Source organism: Microtus oregoni, unplaced genomic scaffold (assembly GCF_018167655.1).
Source record: "Microtus oregoni isolate MIOR12 unplaced genomic scaffold, Mior012 000008F_ref0000371, whole genome shotgun sequence".
Classification (NCBI taxonomy): Eukaryota; Metazoa; Chordata; class Mammalia; order Rodentia; family Cricetidae; genus Microtus; species Microtus oregoni.
Genome location: NW_024543067.1, coordinates 22,839,522 through 22,857,120, shown reverse-complemented (window position 1 = coordinate 22,857,120; position 17,599 = coordinate 22,839,522). Strand labels below are relative to the sequence as shown.

The 17,599-nt window shown below is 35.8% G+C and overlaps 1 protein-coding gene across 11 annotated transcripts in view; it reads left to right on the top strand.

Moving 5' to 3' along the window:
* Nucleotides 1-17,599, top strand: part of Gria4 (glutamate ionotropic receptor AMPA type subunit 4) — a 359,432-nt gene that overhangs the window by 319,362 nt on the left and 22,471 nt on the right. For 2 of the 11 annotated variants that reach the window (XM_041657395.1, XM_041657396.1), the window contains exon 15: nucleotides 14,417-14,455. The exons of the other annotated variants lie outside the window; for them this stretch is intronic. In XM_041657395.1, the coding sequence (XP_041513329.1) occupies nucleotides 14,417-14,438 (22 nt within the window). In that variant the 3' untranslated portion in view covers nucleotides 14,439-14,455. The remainder of the gene's footprint in view (nucleotides 1-14,416; nucleotides 14,456-17,599) is intronic. 11 annotated transcript variants of the gene reach the window in all.

Below are 17,599 nucleotides of genomic sequence, written 5' to 3'. Positions count from 1 at the left end.
ATTGTTGTGTTGCCCCATCTTCTTTTACTGCAGAATAATTTATTGTTCATTGTGGAAAGCTTAAATATTATTCATATAGACATATATGCAATGAAAAGTAGCATAGTAAAAATTTTCCTAAATTCTTTCTTCTTTCTGTCCCATACCAGATGACTCCTGATATGAGACAGAAACTCTGAATTTTTATTTTAACATGTTTGAATTTATCTAAGGATAGCCATTGTCTGACTCCAAAGCCAGCTTTTATTTTTTAAGTGAGTCTCAACTATTATTATACTGAGAAGTAGGGAGATATGTATGTTTAGGTAGTGAAATTTTACCATCCAGATGATATTGATACCATAAGTCAGATTTCTCTTTGGTGATTCTTTCTAGATAGGTATCTTTTCTTCTTGAGGCATCTAGATGTCCAAAGTCTCTTGACTTTTTGAAGATGGGTATTTTCCTGCAAAGACAAAAACAGAACCCTCCACAACCCTTATGAGGTTTCCTTAACACCTGTATGATTTTCACCTCTATGGATAAGCTGTCATTTCTCTTTATCTCGAGGTTTCTCTTTTTCAAACCAAATCTTTATTAATTTTGATGGTATCCATAGCTTTTCTTCTCCTGTGAAGACAAAAGCAAAACCTTTTCCCCAACATAGCATATCTGGTTTCCCACTTTGAAGTCAACACATCCTTGAAATACACCACCTGGTTTAATTCAGTTTTTTTTCTATTATCTAATGTCTCTCTGCTGCCATTTTTGCTTTCTCATTAGCTTTAAGAAAATTCAAGGTTAATAAGACATTATGCAATCTATTTCTGGGGGTATTTTCCATCCATTGTTGTTTGTTCAACATATCCTTTATAGTTCAGTTTGATCTTTCTATAACCACCTGAACTGTAGGACTGTTTGGTATACCTGTAATATGCTTTATATTATAATAAGCAAAAAACAGTTTTGCTTTCTTAGAGAAATATGCTGGTCCATTGTCTGTCTTTATTTGTGCAGGTATACCAATAATGGCCATAACTTCTAGTAAATATGTGAGTACCAAATCAGCCTTTTCCAGAAAGCAGTTGCCCATTAAAACTTTAATAGGAGTCAATGGTGTGGTGTACATATTTTAATTTTCCAAATTCTAAAAAATGAAATATTCAACTGCCAGGTTTCATTCATTGGATGCTCTTTGGGTTACTTCCTGCAAGTAGCAGCATTTGGTTATATAAAGAACAAGTAAGACATCTCTTTATAATATCCTTAGCTTGTTATCATGTAATATAAAACTCTTATTTTAAACCTTTGATATTGATATGATGTTTTTATAAAATCTGAGGCCTTCAGTATATTTCCAATCAAATAATGGATCAATTTCTGCATTACCTTGTACTAGAGGACCTGGCAGACCAATATTGGATCAAATATGTGTTATCTATAAGGGTCAAAACCTATTTCTGATTATATCTTAAACCTGAATAAATAATATAATCAGTTCTGTATCATCTGGTATAAATTTACTGGTTTAAATATGCAAAACAACTCTTTCTGTGTATTGCAAATCAGTAACTATATTGAGAGGTTTTTTAAAATCCCTTAGTCCCATGAGACTAGCATACAATTCGGCCTTTTGAACAGAACTATAAGAGATTTATTCCAATTTACATGAATCTTCTGATTTGTAACCTCCCTTACCTGATTTATTTGCCTCAATATAAAGTTATAGGCTCCAGTTATTGGTAAGTCACATATAATGTGGGGAAGGATTCAATTAGCTCTCTTTATAAAGTTAATTCTATCTCTTTTTGGATAGTTGCTATTAATCTCTCCTAAAAAAAATTAGCACAAGCTCTTTGCCAGGCTTCATTGTCTTCCCATATTTTTTAAATTTCATCATTAGTAAAAGGTACTATAATCTCAGCTGGATCTATTTCTGTTAACTGACAAAGTCTCAATTTTCCTTTTATAATTAATTCTGACACCTTTTCCACAGAAGTTTTTAATTTTTTACTTGATTTATATGGTAAAAATATCCATTCTACAATAATATCTTTCCTCTGCTTTAAAATTCCTACAGAGGAAATTTTCTAGGATAATATGGCTAGAATGCAGTTAAAATTCAGATCCACCTGATCCACATGGGCTTTCTGTAATTTCTCTTCAGTCAATGCCAATTCTTTCTCAGCTTCAGATGTTAATTCCCTGGGACTATTTAAGTCTTTGTTATAATCTAAGGTGTTTTTTAATAAATTGCTAGATCAGGTAATCTACACTAGAAGTGGGCTGTAGATCGGAAATGTCTTCTAGCAAACTTTGAAAGTCATTAAGAATCCACAACTGATCTCTTCTAATTTGTGCATTTTGTATTCTAATTTTCTGTAAACCTATTTTTTAACCTAGATAATTGGTAAAATCTCCTCTTTGTATTTGTTCAGGAGCAATTTGTACTCCCCATTTAGGCAAATTTACTTCTTCAAACAATCTTTCTAAAGTATCTATATTTGAATTGAAAAGCAAAATGTCACCCATGTAATGGTAAACTATAGATTTAGGAAATTTCTTATGTATTATTTCCAATGACTGACTTACAAAATATTGGCACAGGATGGGGTTTTTTATATATCCTTGGAGAGGACCCTCCATTGATATCTCCCAGTATTCTGAGAATTATTTTATGTGGACACTGTGTAGGCAAATTTTTCTCTGTCTTTTTCTTGTAAAAGTATAGTGCAGAAACAATCTTTTAAATCAATATCTGTAAGGGGTCATTTTTAGGTAATAGGGAAATCAAGGAAATTCCAGATTGTTGAGGACCCATTGATTGAATTACCTTATTGACAACTCTTAATACTGTCAACATTTTCCATTTTCCAGATTTCTTTTTAACAAATACAGGAGAATTCCAAGGGCTGGTTGATTCTTCAATATGGTAAGGATCTAGTGCTCCTGTACCAGCTGTTCTAAAGCCTGGAGTTTCTCTTCTGTTAAAAATCATTGTTTAACCTATATTTATTCCTTACTTGACCATTTTAAAGGTAGGGCCATTAGTACCTCTGAAGGTTTGCTAGTTATGTTGTGTTTTTGTACAGCCTGAATGACTCATGACTGTTTTCTATATTACCTTATTATATCCCTCCCAGAAACATGAAATGGTTTATGTTCTGTTTATGATGCCACAGGAGTGTTAATATGGGTATTTTATTGCTGCAGTAGATCATGACCCCATAGATTCACTGCTATATTAGCCACCTATGATCTCAGCCTTACTCTCTGTTCGTCTGGCCCTATGCATTCAACCCATCTTGTGTTTTATTTTGAGATAGGATTCCAATTCCTAGGAACTGAACATCTGCCTGCTGAAGAGGCTAATTCAGATGCCAATATTTTAGAGTAATAATAGTCACATCCAGAAATCCCTCAATGACAATGTTAGTTATATGCACTCTTAGCTTTGGTCTTGGATCATTGATAGAAGTCTGACAAAACATATGTTTCCTATTTTCTATTAGGATTTTTTATTCATCCTCCATGTTTATTCTGTTATCCAGAGCAGTATGGTTGTTTTACAATGGGCACTGGATTTTTTTAATTTTCTTGGGGAGACATGTCCTCCACAGTGACTGGGATTGACTGAACCATGTTTGACTTTTGGGCCTGCAAGAGGCCCTTCAATGAGTTTCCAGATGGTAAGGGGTTGTCTTGTTGTTCTCTTGTTCTACATTCATTGATCCAATGTTGTCCTTTGCCACATCTTCTATATAATCCAGAAGATTGAGACCTTCTATTTTTGTCATTCCCAGAAGAAACGTTATTTCAAGGAACAGCTTGTCTACAATCACTTCTCAGATGTCCAATCCTAACACAATTAAAACATTTGGCATTTTGATGTCTCTTCATACCTTTAAAAATTGCTTCTTCTACGCAAGCCTCAGTATTTTAGTCAAGTGAGTAAACATTTACTGTGTGCAGGATCCATTGGTGCTGATCTGACCTTTAAAGGCCCAAGTATCTTTTGCATTTTTAAAAGCCAAAGATTCAATAAGTACTTGCCTAGTTTTTGGATCTGTTATCCCTACTAGTACAGCTTTAGCTAATCTTTGTAAAAAGTCACTAAAGGTTTCTCTTGGGCCTTGTTTATCCTTAATATGCGATTCAGTTATTTTTGCCATTCTTGAATCCTGTCCTAAGCATTTAAGGCTGTTTTATGACATAGGGACAAAATGTGTTAATTATAGCTTGACTCTGTGGATCAGCATAATAATCCTCACCAAGAATTTGATCTTGGAAAGCATTAAATCCTTTGATTCTTCTTTACTCTTCTAATGTCTTAGTCTCCTCTCTCCAATAGCACTTGCATTGTAACTGTGGCCTGTCTTCAAGGACTGCTGAGACTAATTGAAGCCCCTTATGTGGAGTAACCTTATTGCTTGAAGTCCGTATCTTTACCCTCTCCCTAACAAATGGTGAATGCATGCCATAAGGTACTACTTCTTGCTTAGTTTCTTTTAGATCTTTAATACCTACAGGTTTTCATGTACATTCTTTATATCTATTTTGGGTATTGGGTATTTGCTGGCTTTTCAGAGGTAGAAACAGGATAAGTAGCTAAAATTCTTGATAATCTCTGACTCTGAGTGGTACTGGCAATGCTAAATCTTTTGCCTGTACCTCCTCTCTTTGATTATCTATTCTGACAAGTTCCTCAATCAATTCAAATCTTTTTTCACTGTCTTTTGTAAAGCCTGAATCTTGACTTGTGATTATTTCTAATGATTTCATCTAATCAAATAATTTATGGTCCTCATTCTACTTATGTAATTCCAAGGTATTAAATATTCCAAGGTATTCTGTTAACATTAACTTCTCATCCTTGGATATTATTTGGATGATGTACAGGTTGCTTTCCTAGAGACATGTTCTATCTGCTACCTTATCATAACATTTTAACAGAATTTGATTGTCAATTTCAACATTATAAATCTTTTCAGATAATCTCTCAGTACTCTTTTATAAGAGTATTCTCAATATTCTTTCATATCCCATTGACATGGATTGAATTTTGCCTATCAGATTAAGGTTATCATTTTCAATTGTATGAATCCTTTCAGCTAACTTCTCATTACCAGTATGTAAAGTATCTAAAAGTTTCTAATTCTTGACTCTATTATCACACCATTTCTTTAAGAACATAATATGAAGAATAAAGCTAAACCTTATGATTATAAAAATGTATGTACTAGGAACCTCATATAATTTGCAGAATTCCATCCATAGTAAAAACAAAAATGCTATTAAATTTCTGGTTGGTGATATTGTCTACAATTATCTTGGGGTTTGTTTACAATTTTCAAATTTATTTTGTTAATCAAATTAACTTATCTCTGCTATAGTTTCAGAAAATTGTTGTAGGCATAATAATTTTTATTGACTGTGGGTGTTGCAGTTGCTGATGCAGGGCAGGGACATGCAACCAGCAGCAATGAAGCAGGTCTTAGTACCTGACTTACCAGAAATTTAATTACTAAGAAATTTAGTTATCACACCAGGCATTTACAAATCCAAACTGAGATCACAAACCAGAGAAGCCCAGAAGCCTATTCTTCCAGAGTAGAGGTAGGAACAAATCACATGGATGGGCCAGAGAGAAACTGTTAAGTCACTGTAGCAGGCCAGCCAATTGTGTTTGCAGCTTCATGCCAAAGGTGAGGAAGGGTAGTTCAGCCATCTTTGTAGTTCAGCAGGAATGGACTCTAGCCATGTGTGCACCCATCCATTGTAATTTATAATAAAATAGTCCCACACTAGCCCATAATTGAGTATAATAAAGGTTTATTTATTTAGGGTGAACTCACAGAAAAAGTAGTGATCAGCATCCCTCTACATGAGTGGAGGAGAACTGGAATCAAATCCAGCAGCCAAGGGTCTCACCCATACACCTAAATCTGCACAAATAGTACCCAAGACCACGCTCAAAGTGGGCCAGCATCCCAAAGGTCATTGCCTGAAGGAGTTCCCACAGCGTTACCTTCCAGCATGAACAGAAACACGGAAGCATGCAAGTTCTCCCAGTACTATTGCACTTAAAGACTCCCTAGTTCTTTATAGAGATGCTGGCATGTACTGTGAAGAACAATTATTTTATATTCAGAAATTGAGATGTCATGTGGTAAATGCATGTGTGTTTACCTGGGGCAAATGTGTCCTGGGGAAAATGATGGCAAAAAAAGATCCATTTACTTCATCATTCCATTTTCAGATGTTTGAGCACTGTAAGAGACATGGATCTTCCTGCAACCATCAGAAATTCAAGGTTTTAAATTTAGCCATTCAGTAGTTGAAAAAAAATGGCTAAAATGAGAGGTCCCTGTAAGAGGAAAGAATCATTGCTCTTTTTCTAGGTCTCTAGATGATACACCATACATGATGTCATTTTACTTCTCTTCCCATTAGATTCAAATCCTCTGGCACATAATTCTATAGATGGTTGCTGGCTTCCAACTGAGATTTTTCCAGGTGATTTGTAAGTTGTCCATTCTGGGTACATGCGGCAGTTGCAAAATTTGGTATTTAGTTGTGGTTTTTTTTTTTCATTTTTATCTTTACACTTATATTTTAGTGACTTTTATGGCAGGAATAAGTAGGGCTTTTCTGGTTATTTTAGCTTCTAATATCTCAAAGAAATATATATTTAATAAAATAAAATTTCTACAGGAGAAATTGTGTAGTCTAAGCTTTGGAAGCTTGATTTGATGAGGAAACCAAGAGTAGACCCCAGCTGTGATATTCAAGAAAATTTCAAACTATTGCTCTTTCAATTCATGCACTTGCCTCATAGAAAATAAAATCAGGAATTGTAATGTGTACTTGTAATTAAAGAATTTGAGAGGTGGAGCTAGGAGGATCAAGAGCTCAAAGTTATTCTCAGAAAATTGGGAGTTTGGGAACAGCCTGGGTTACATGAGACCCTGTTTCATAAATAAATCAATAATAGTAAACAAGGTTGTCTGTTTAAGGATGTAGAAGAGAAAAAGCAAGTGTGTGGTGGCTTCTTTTAGTATGAATCACCTCTTTCTATCATTGTGGACAGAAGTTAGGTATGAATTCCCACTTACAAATCTTCACAGTGGGCTTGGAGTGAAAACACTTCTTCAGAAGGTTCTGTAAAGCTAAGAACTAGGAAGTGACACAATGTCAATATTCAAATGAGAAAAGGATTTTCTACAGAAGGGTAGGTGGAGAAATATGTAAAGTCAATATCCTAGAAGGCAGAAAATGAGCAGGAAATACCAGTAAAGCTGAGCCTGATGTTTCTGATTTTGTGTTGAACTGAATTTGCTCATCTAAGCAAACTATATGGGCAAGCTGCTCTCATTACATCTTGACTGAGGGGCAAACACCCTGCACCAGAGAACCTAGCCATTTGACACTTTCAACATCTGTGGTAATAGGGGCGGCGGGGCTGCGTTCCCAGCACCCCGGCCGCCTGCTCGGCTAGCTTATGCCCCAAAATAATTACACAGACACTGTATTCTTTTAAGCACTGCTTGGCCCTTTATCTTCTAGGCTAATTCTCACATATTAATTTAGCCCATTTCTAATCATCTGTGTGTAGCACCCCAAGGTGCGCTTACCGGGGAGATTCTAGCCTAGTCCATCCTGGGTCGGAGCTTCATCCCGGGAGCAGGGCATGGCGTCTCTCTCTGGCGTCTGCTCCTGAGAGGAGAGCTGTGGCGTCTGACCTCACTTCCTCTTCCTCCCAGCGTTCTGTTCTGTTTACTCCTCCCACCTATCCTCTAACCAATAAAATGGGCCAGGGCAGTGCCTTTATTAGCCCATGACCTTCCTCCATCATCCTCCATCATCCTCCATCAAACATCCTCAACTGTACCTGGTCAGAGTGAGTTAGAGTGTACAGACATAAGATGAGTGCACTCCCAACACAGGAGACGCACCTGTGCCATCATCACAAGGAGGGGCTAACATCACAGGCAAACGTTAATGTATGCATGGGATTAGTTTGTGAAAACACTGTATTCCTGCACTTTGAAGTTTTCAGTTTAGTAAAACACAGTCATGCTTCCCTTTGTTCCTTTAACATTAAATTTACCTGTACATTCATACTCAACATTCATTAGATCCAGGCTTAAATTTTCCAGTATAAGGTTTTGTTTGTTATTCTCTATAACACACGTTTGCACAATGACTACAAATTGGTTCTTGAAATCTCTTTTTTTAAATAACTATTCAATGAAGAGAATGTGTCAGGAAAGCTCCCTAAACATAACATCTCAGCACATAGGACTATGATGTCTATAGATGACACACAGGTTCGCTTGGCTTTTAAATGAGAAAACTCTCTGTATTTAATTTATGAATAGCTCTTGGTGTAGCCTGAGAACATCAGCAAAGATTAAGTAGTAAATGTAACAATGCTAGCAGATGCAGTTCTTCACACATCTTCCTAAATTAAAGCATGCAGGGTAGGGGCAGCCTATGCCTTTCAGTGGGGTAAAGTATGGCCTGGGCCCCTCAGAAAGGTATGGCAGCCTTAGTTCAGGCTTCTCAGGATCACAGTTCTTAATTAGCTCTTATAAATCTGGAGAAAAAAGAGAAGCCTTCTAACAATACTGCAATAGATCCCTGCCCCTTATAGTTCCAGACCATTCTTACCTGAGAGAATATAGACAGATTAGGGTGAAACTAGAGAAGAGAAGGTAAAATAAGACTCTTTATACATGCAATAATTAGGAAGATAAAGAATATCTTGTATCATGTATACACATACAAATTAAAACCTTAGAAATACACATAGTAAAGTGGACATTAATATAAGATGCCTTAAAGCAATGGTTCTCAACCCTCCTAATGCTGTGACCCTTTAATACAGTTCCTCATGTTGTGTGACCCCCAAGCATAAAATTATTTTCTTGGCTATTTCATAACTATAATTTTGTGACTATTATGAAAAATAATGTAAATATATGTATTTTTGATGGTCTTAGGGGACTCCATAAAGGGCCATTTGACCTCCAAAAAGGTCATGACCTACAGGTGAAAAACAGCTGTCTTAAAGCTTACTACTCCTCATTGTAACATTCTCTGCAGTGATACTTTAACACAGTTTTATGTTGATGAGAATCATCAACTTAAGAGATCACAGATAAAACTGATCTTCTGCAAACATGAAAATCAACTTCACCATCTACTTCATTAAAATATGTAAGAAAGTATTCACACACCACTATAGATGAGATAAACTTCTTATGTCTCAAGATAGTATCAGCCAAACTGGAACAAGTTTTATAACATCTTATTTAAGAAAGAGAAGATAAAAAAGTTTTGCAGTTACAGAACAATATAGGAAGTAGTAATTTTTTTATTTAGAATTATATTTTTCCTTAAGTTATAATAAGAAAACTAAGTCCATTTACTTTAAAGCTTTCTCCTCATGCCCAAAGTAGACCTCTAATTGTTGGTTTCAGAAAGAACTAGCAGACATCTAAGATTGTTATATAGATACAGGATAACATGCAAGGAAATACCTAAATAGAAAACTGTCTTTTACTTCTTTAGATGACTGAGCATTCTGAGAGGTAAGCAATCTACTGATTAAAAGATATTTTTAATAAAAGATGAGTAGACTAGCAAACCACTGAAATGTCTTTAGCTCTGTTTATTGTTTTTGATATGCAGAATTTTTCATAACTGAACACCATTTCTTTTTTTTTAAATCTTTTTTTATTGAGAAAATGAGAAAAAAAAACAAGTTTCCACCTCCTTCCAGCCTCCCATTTCCCTCCCCCTCCTCCCACCCTTCTCCCCCTCCTCCCACCCTTTTCCCCATCCCCCCACTCCTTTCCCCCTCCCTCTCCAGTCCAAAGAGCAGTCAGGGTTCCCTGCCCTGTGGTAAGTCCTAGACCCTCCCCCCTCCGTCCATATCTAGGAAGGTGAATATCCAAACTGGCTAGGCTCCAGCAAAGCCAGCACATTATGTAGGATCAAAACCCCTTGTCATTGTCCTTGGCGTCTCATCAGCTCTCATTGTTCGCCATGTTCAGAGAGTCCAGTTTTATCCCATGCTTTTTCAGTCACAGTCCAGCTGGCCTTGGTGAGCTCCCAATAGATCAGCTCCACTGTCTCAGTGGGTGGGTGCACCCCTCGTGGTCCCGACTTGGGGAAAAAGGAGGATTGGGATAAAGGAAGGTTGGATAGGGGAGCACGGAAGCACAATTCTTAGTTAAGGGAGCCACCTTAGGGTTGGCAAGAGACTTGAACCTAGAGTGGCTCCCAGGTTCCCAAGCCGAGGTCCCCAGTTAATTCCTTGGGCAGCTGGGGATAGGGAACCTGAAATGACCCTATCCTATAGCAATACTGACGAATATCTTGCATATCATCATAGAACCTTCATCTGGTGAGGGATGGAGATAGAGACAGAGATCCACACTGGAGCACTGGACTGAGCTCCCAAGGTCCTAATGAGGAGCAGAAGGAGGGAGAACATGAGCACCATTTCTTTTATATGAGTAGATCCCACAGTTTCTTGCAATCTAAAATCTAGGGAAAGATGCACAAAATATGAAAATCACTTCCAAAAACAATATGACACCATTTCAATGTATATCTTTCACAGCACACAACTCAACAACAAAGAAAAATTAAAAGCATGAAACCACCGATTCTACTTCAGTCTTGTTTTTCAACGCCTAAAATACCGAGATGTCACAGAAATTAGCTTTAAAATCTAACTGACCACACAAATTCATATAGCTATCATATTGAAATTAACTAGAGTTCACTTAGGTTATAGTTCTTTTTTTTATTCTGGAGTGCTCTCTGAACAAAATGAGCACAGATAAGTCTTTAAGAAAACATTAAAGTGAGCACTGTTTAGCAGCTAATAGGAGTGAGAATTACATTTGAGCTTTGATCAAATAAAAGAGATACTAACAGCTACTCACTTTCAAAGTAAATGAAAACATATATGGATTTCTCTTCCGTGTTGCTTCACTGACAGAGACAGATAAAAACAACCAAGAATGACTACCTCCTGAGTCTCTCTCTGAAGTGCCAACAGGCCATATTCCTACTGTGACTAAACTTCATCAACTCCAGCTTTCAGATTTCTTTCTGTCTAGATATTTGCACCTAGTACTTTCAAAAATTGAAAAGAAATGTTGTCTCCAGTCCCATTTCCACCCTTCCCTTTTTAAATTCAGGTTTTCCAGACAGGATTTCTGTGTGCAACAGTTTTGGCCTGACCTCAAACTGACAGATATCCACCTGCCTCTGCCTTCAACTACTGGAAACAAAGGTTTGTGCCACCACCACATGGCCACAAGTTTCACTTTCTTATCACTAGAATCTTTAACATAAAAGCAAAATTTTGTAGTAGAATTCTTGGAGCAGGTACCAAGGACCTAAAATAGTACCTGTTTTACATTTGAAGCTACTCAGGAAACTGCAGGGCGCAAGAGAACTGGCCTGGCACCATCTCCCATGACAGTTAGTTACTTACTACTAAATAATATAATAATATGAATAGTACATTGACCAAAAAATATCTGTTCATCTAATATTTAATTTTCTGCTTAATTTGCTGACTTTTAAGGGTGTTTACATTTGGCTCAAAAAGAACATTCAAAATCATTGCCCGGTATCTTTCTAAAGTGAAATGTTCACTGAGATAGCATAATGTGTCACTCTCTTCAAATATGTGCTTAACTTCTGACTCCATTCTGTCACGTTATTGTAGAGATGACACTGTAAACAAGGGTTAGGTGACTTGCCCAGAGTTCCCCAGCTGAAGTTAGAACTGACGTCTTCTGACTCCTTTCTCCAGTGCTCTTATGGGAAAAGATTTACCAAAAAGTATGCAATTTTAAATATTAATACAGATCTTTAAATTCTCTCTTTGTCTCAGTTTTGCCAATATAATAATGTCAAGGCACATTAAAAATATCCACATAGGAATCAAATTTTCATAAATTTAAATTTAAGTTAAAAATAGGATAAATTCTTATTTAACTGCGGAAATACAGAGGTCGTTGACAAATCAGCCAAAAAAGAAAAAGAAAAGAACTTTACCATGGTTAAAGCTGGTTCCACAAAGATACAGAAAATTATTGGCCTATTAATCTCCAATATCTGACTTGTTCAATCAAGAAAAATTAGAAGAGATTTTCAGCCTCTTAGAAAGTAGCATGAGGTGGGAACCAGCTTGGTTCCTACTTCAGAAAACTTCAGGTGAGAAGCTGCCGGGCTGTGTATTTCAGTATTAGAACTCTCTAGACCTCTTTTGAGTTGTAAGATGGGGAGAGTCAGTCTCAGATGATAGGAACTTCTTGTGTTGTGATCTGTTATATTGTGAAATGGAAAAGTGTTGGTAAAAGTATTTCTCAGACAGAGATGCAAGTCTTACACACATTTGTGAATGGATATGAAATAAAATACTGGCTTCACATGTTTGATGAGGCACCTATGTAAGAAAATCCATAGGTAGAATTAATCAAAAGGTAGAATTAATCTGTATATTTGTTTGAATACTATTGAGAACAACTCTTATATTTTCACATGCAGATGTGAGACATAAAATTTCCTCCGTATAATATGATCTTTCAATATATAGTACTTGAGAAGATGGCTTTTAAGGACATTATGGTAATGATAATAATAATTTCTTTCCCATTTTTTTTATCTCAAGTAACGACCACTTACCCCCAAAGTGTAAATGCTGCATGATAATTTTAAATTTTGAGCCCAGGCAATGTATCTATAGTTGCTTTCTCTCTTTGATTCCTGTATTATTTCTAAACACAAAGATTTTAGTTCAAAACTGTGACAACCATGGATGAAATGGGTGTTTTATAAGATAAAATGTACACTTTTTTCATTTTAAGCATGATTTACAATTTTTGGTTGTATTTGTTTCAGAAAAAAAGTAGTATATAATTTTATAATGTTTAGAAGGAAAAACAATTTTTAGGATAGAAATTTTTAGTATATTTACTAAGGAGAACATTATGTTGCAACTGGAAAACTTTTATTACATCATGTTTATATCACGAAACTTGAAGGTCATTAAAATTCTTGAAGTGACCCGAGTGCAAACCAGATGAGTGACAGATGGAAATAAGATTTCCTGATGTAACACAGAATTTGCCATGCCCCCTCCCGCACATTTTCATAACAACCATTAGGATACTATAGACAATGCACCTCATTTTCCAGTCTCTATAACATACTGGGACAATTGAGGTTCCCACATGCATCCATCTGCTCACCTGATATCATTTTACTTGATGAAGTTTTTAAATAAGTTACCCAAAGTTAAATAAAATAGCACATGATCTTGCATGGGTTCAGGCTCATTCTTGGTCTCTACTCTCCTTTATGTCTCACAGAATTCAATCAATTGTCTGGTATTTGATTTTGTATGGGAGTTAATCATCCACCCTCTCTGAAATTATGCCAAAGGGTAACTGTAAACTGACTTTAAGATCAGTTAAATAGGAAATACTCTCAACAGAGGTAAGATAATTCAAATATTTTGGAGACTATACAGTGAAAAGTAAATATTTAAGAATAGCTGTCATGTAAAAGCGTATGTAAATGGATATATTCTCAGATTTGATTCTAGCAACCAATTGGAGTTAATGTTATATTCATCCAGACATGTGACTCTATGGGAACACATGTCATGTAGCTGATGAGTGACTGGGGTGCTATTGTGGACATTATTCATTATTATTGAATACTCAAACTTCTTTCACTATGCTGTGCATCTGTCTAAAGACAACAAGAGTCTTAATTAAATACAGATGATCTAAAGAGGAAAAGTGCACCTGATAATGGTTATAGTGCCCTGAACTCTCATGAATTCAAACCTAAGCCTTGATGGTAGGTAAAAATTAACATAAAAAAAATCACCTATGGTTTCCTATTTTAGATGAGACTTTCCTCATCTTCCCATCTAATGTTCCCTCGGCATGTTATTTTCAATTTTTACAATAATTATTATTTTTATTGGATCAAATTAAGTTCAACTAGAAACACAATATTGCTCCTAGCACTATAGTTTCATTTCCATGTGCAAGAGGAATATCAGGACACCCCCTTCTCCATGGGAACTCTTGGTGTTCCTTACCCTGTCCCAAGCAGTGCCATCCCATGAAATTTCCTGTTGTAAGCCAGTCTGAAACTTATTAGAGTTCTCTGGTTAGACAGACTAATTGAGCAGGTGACACTACACAACTTTGTTCATTCCCTTTGGCTTAATATTTAAAATGAGTTTCAATCAGATTCTGTGGAAGCCCCATCATATCAGACAGTTGGTAGTATCATGTGAGACCTGAGGAAGGGGTTGGCCAGAACTGAACTTGACTTTAATACAAGACCATGTTCTATTATTGTTTAACTTTGGGTATTTCTCCCCTAGGAGGAGGACAGAGGAGAACTAACCAGCTCCAGGACCAAGGTAAGAGGGGAGTTTTCTTTCAAAAGAATGGGTTCCATCCATTTGAAGGAAACCCCTCCCCCAAATATTTGTTAATCCCTTTTTCTTTATAAATTTATATTTTTTAACCCACCAGCATTAAAAAATCAGATTGCTACCTATGTATAGTAGTTATTTCAATAGCCACTTACAAATTTTAAAACAGGATAAAAGGGAAACCTTCACATAAATCATAATAGTTGTATGTTACTGCATTCATTTTTTCTCTCCTCATTAAATATCAATACCAATCTTCCATTGAGATTTAAAGTCTTTAGTTGTTCATTTCTCTGTATATAGAATATTCATAGTGATTATTAATTAAAACATGATAGACAAGATAGTATAAAATTGTTAAACTAAACTCCAAAATATTTCTCACAAAATACATTATTATCAAGCAAGTTTTTTTTTGTTTTTTTTTTTTTTTTTGGTTTTTCGAGACAGGGTTTCTCTGTGACTTTGGAGCCTGTCCTGGAACTAGCTCTGTAGACCAGGCTGGTCTCGAACTCACAGAGATCCGCCTACCTCTGCCTCCCGAGTGCTGGGATTAAAGGCGTGCGCCACCATCGCCCGGCTATCAAGCAAGTTTTTAATAAAAGTTTGTTATAAATTTAATAATATCTATTTTTTAAACAACATCAGGCTAAACTTTCAAGCTCAAGTAATTTAGACTTCATAAGATTTTTTAATGCATTATGTTGCAATTATACCAAAAAAAAAACATAGGAAAGGAAAATATTTTCTTGAGCACTATTTCCAGCTGCTGATATACCCTTACCCACTGGCTTCTTGATGTTGACATTCAATTACTTCCATGGTACGTTCACCTTCCTCATTATTGTCTTTGGTATCTTTTTCACATTGTTTTTCCACAAAAGAGTTCCCAAGGGAAGATACACAGTTGTTTTCTGACCCTCACATGCATGCTCTGGCACACATGCTCCACACACGTATCATGCACACACACACAATGAAAACAGAAAAATAGAACTTCAGCTTTGTCATTTTGAATCTAATTGATAATAATTATTGCACATTTTAATGTGTTTGTGTTGTGAACCCTGTTATCTAAAAGGTAAGCAATTAAGGGTGCAGAAAGAAAAAGGTTCCATTTGCAAAGCAGTTGTCATGCTGGCCTTATTCGGGTTCTCATAACCCTAGTAAAGAGTAAAATGCATAATCCCAGTTTTCTTACAGGGAAGGGAGGCTGAGACAGAATCTCCAGAACATCATGAGCCAGCTAGCTGTGCTTACACAGCTGTGCTTACACAGCTAGCTGTGCTTACACAGCTGTTTCAAACATGGTAGAAGAGGGGGCTCACTACCCAAGTACATCCTCTGACCCCCACAAAATGCACTACTACACACTCATTTACACACATGAGCACAAAGGTCATATAGGGACAAAATATATGTTTAAAATAAAGAAGGTAAAATAAGCAGATTATTACCTTTATGGATAAAGGTGTAAACTCAATACTATCTTTATGAACTGCAAAACAAAGTTCTTTGACCAAAAATTCTCATGTTCTTCTTTTTCTGAGCCCACAACTTGCCCTTAGCACTGGAAAATACAGACACTCTCCTTTCTTTAGCTAATCCTTTATAAACAACAATTTTATCACTCAGGCTCCTTTTTCTGTTTTTACTATTCTTTCACCTAGCCAAAAGCCAATAAGAAAGACAAGATTATGAGAGAAAATCTATTAACACAAATATTATTTTGTATGATAAGCTCCAAATACTTACCTACTGTAAAAAAGCCTAAGGTACTATACTAGAAAGAAAAGTTGAAGCTGTTCTCACCCAAGAATTTTCTGGGAATTCTGAAATATTTGAAAGTGAAAGTGAGCCAGACACATTTTGTGAGCTAAATATAAAATATGAAGTGAAATAAATTTCGCTCAAGTCAGACTAAATGTGCACCAGGCATTTAGTCTATATTAATGATAGATATGACATTTAATTTCTCTAATGACTGTATTAACTATTCCAATTAGTAAAGTTAGTGACAAAAGTCTTATCTAAAAGTGTTTTATGGGATAAAAGTAGCCAAATTAAGATAGATTTGCAAAACACCTTACCTGGGCCCTTTATTTTTAAATATAGTTGAAAATATTATATTCTCCTTGATGCTAAAACACAAATAACATCTGATTTTATCATGTCCTTTCCTACTCTAGAAACAAAGTGCATGAATGATCCCTTCAGCAATAATCCCAATGAAACACCATCCTCTATTATTTTATAGATAAATTACCTCTTTATTCTTATAGAGAGTGTTAATATTTCAGTATTAATATTTTTGCCAATGTTTGACAAAAATTTTTGAAGCATTTTATTTTAAAACATACCTCATATCATATAGTTCCACAAGTCTGTTAGTCTCCACAGCAGAAAGATCCCTTCTCATGGCCCACCATCTTAGTCTTCTGCTTTATCTAGGTCCCTCAAAAGTATTTCCATGTAGTACCAGTTACTGAGTATCACATCTATGCCTTGTTTTGCGTCTTGACTGAGCTACTTTAGTCCCATAAGGTATGGCTCTCTAAGATTCTGCTATCTAAGCAAGCAGAGCACAAACACACATTAAATTGCAAACAAGTCTATGACTGAGCTGTGACTGTCATACACAGTAGTTATCCTTACATGATCTGAGGTTACTGAGAGAGACCTTATGAAAGTGGTTCAGAGAGATAAGCATGGAATATTGGTTGAATGAATAAGTTAGTAAGTGGACAAATAAAAGATGTAGAAAATGTGAGATGAATAAGGAAAGAAATTACCGATTAAGGGTCTATTCTGTTTGAAGTCAATCCTAAGCAAAAAACTTTTGGAGCTATCAGGAAGCTACTCTGGCTAAAGACAGAGAGGATGTGCATATAAAGGCTTGGTGTGCTGAGTAGATTCAACTCCAATGTTAAGTAGGTGTTCCCAGTGAATAGCATTAAACTTAAGGCCCCACTTTTCTCATTTGTTGAATAGAGCCAGCCTACTCATATGATAGCAATATTACACTTTAAAAATACACATAGGCCTTGAATTTCAGAAAAGTTACAATAACACCTTGAGGCAACACAAATCCTGGAAGCTGTTTGTGAATATGCTATATCTCTACAAAGA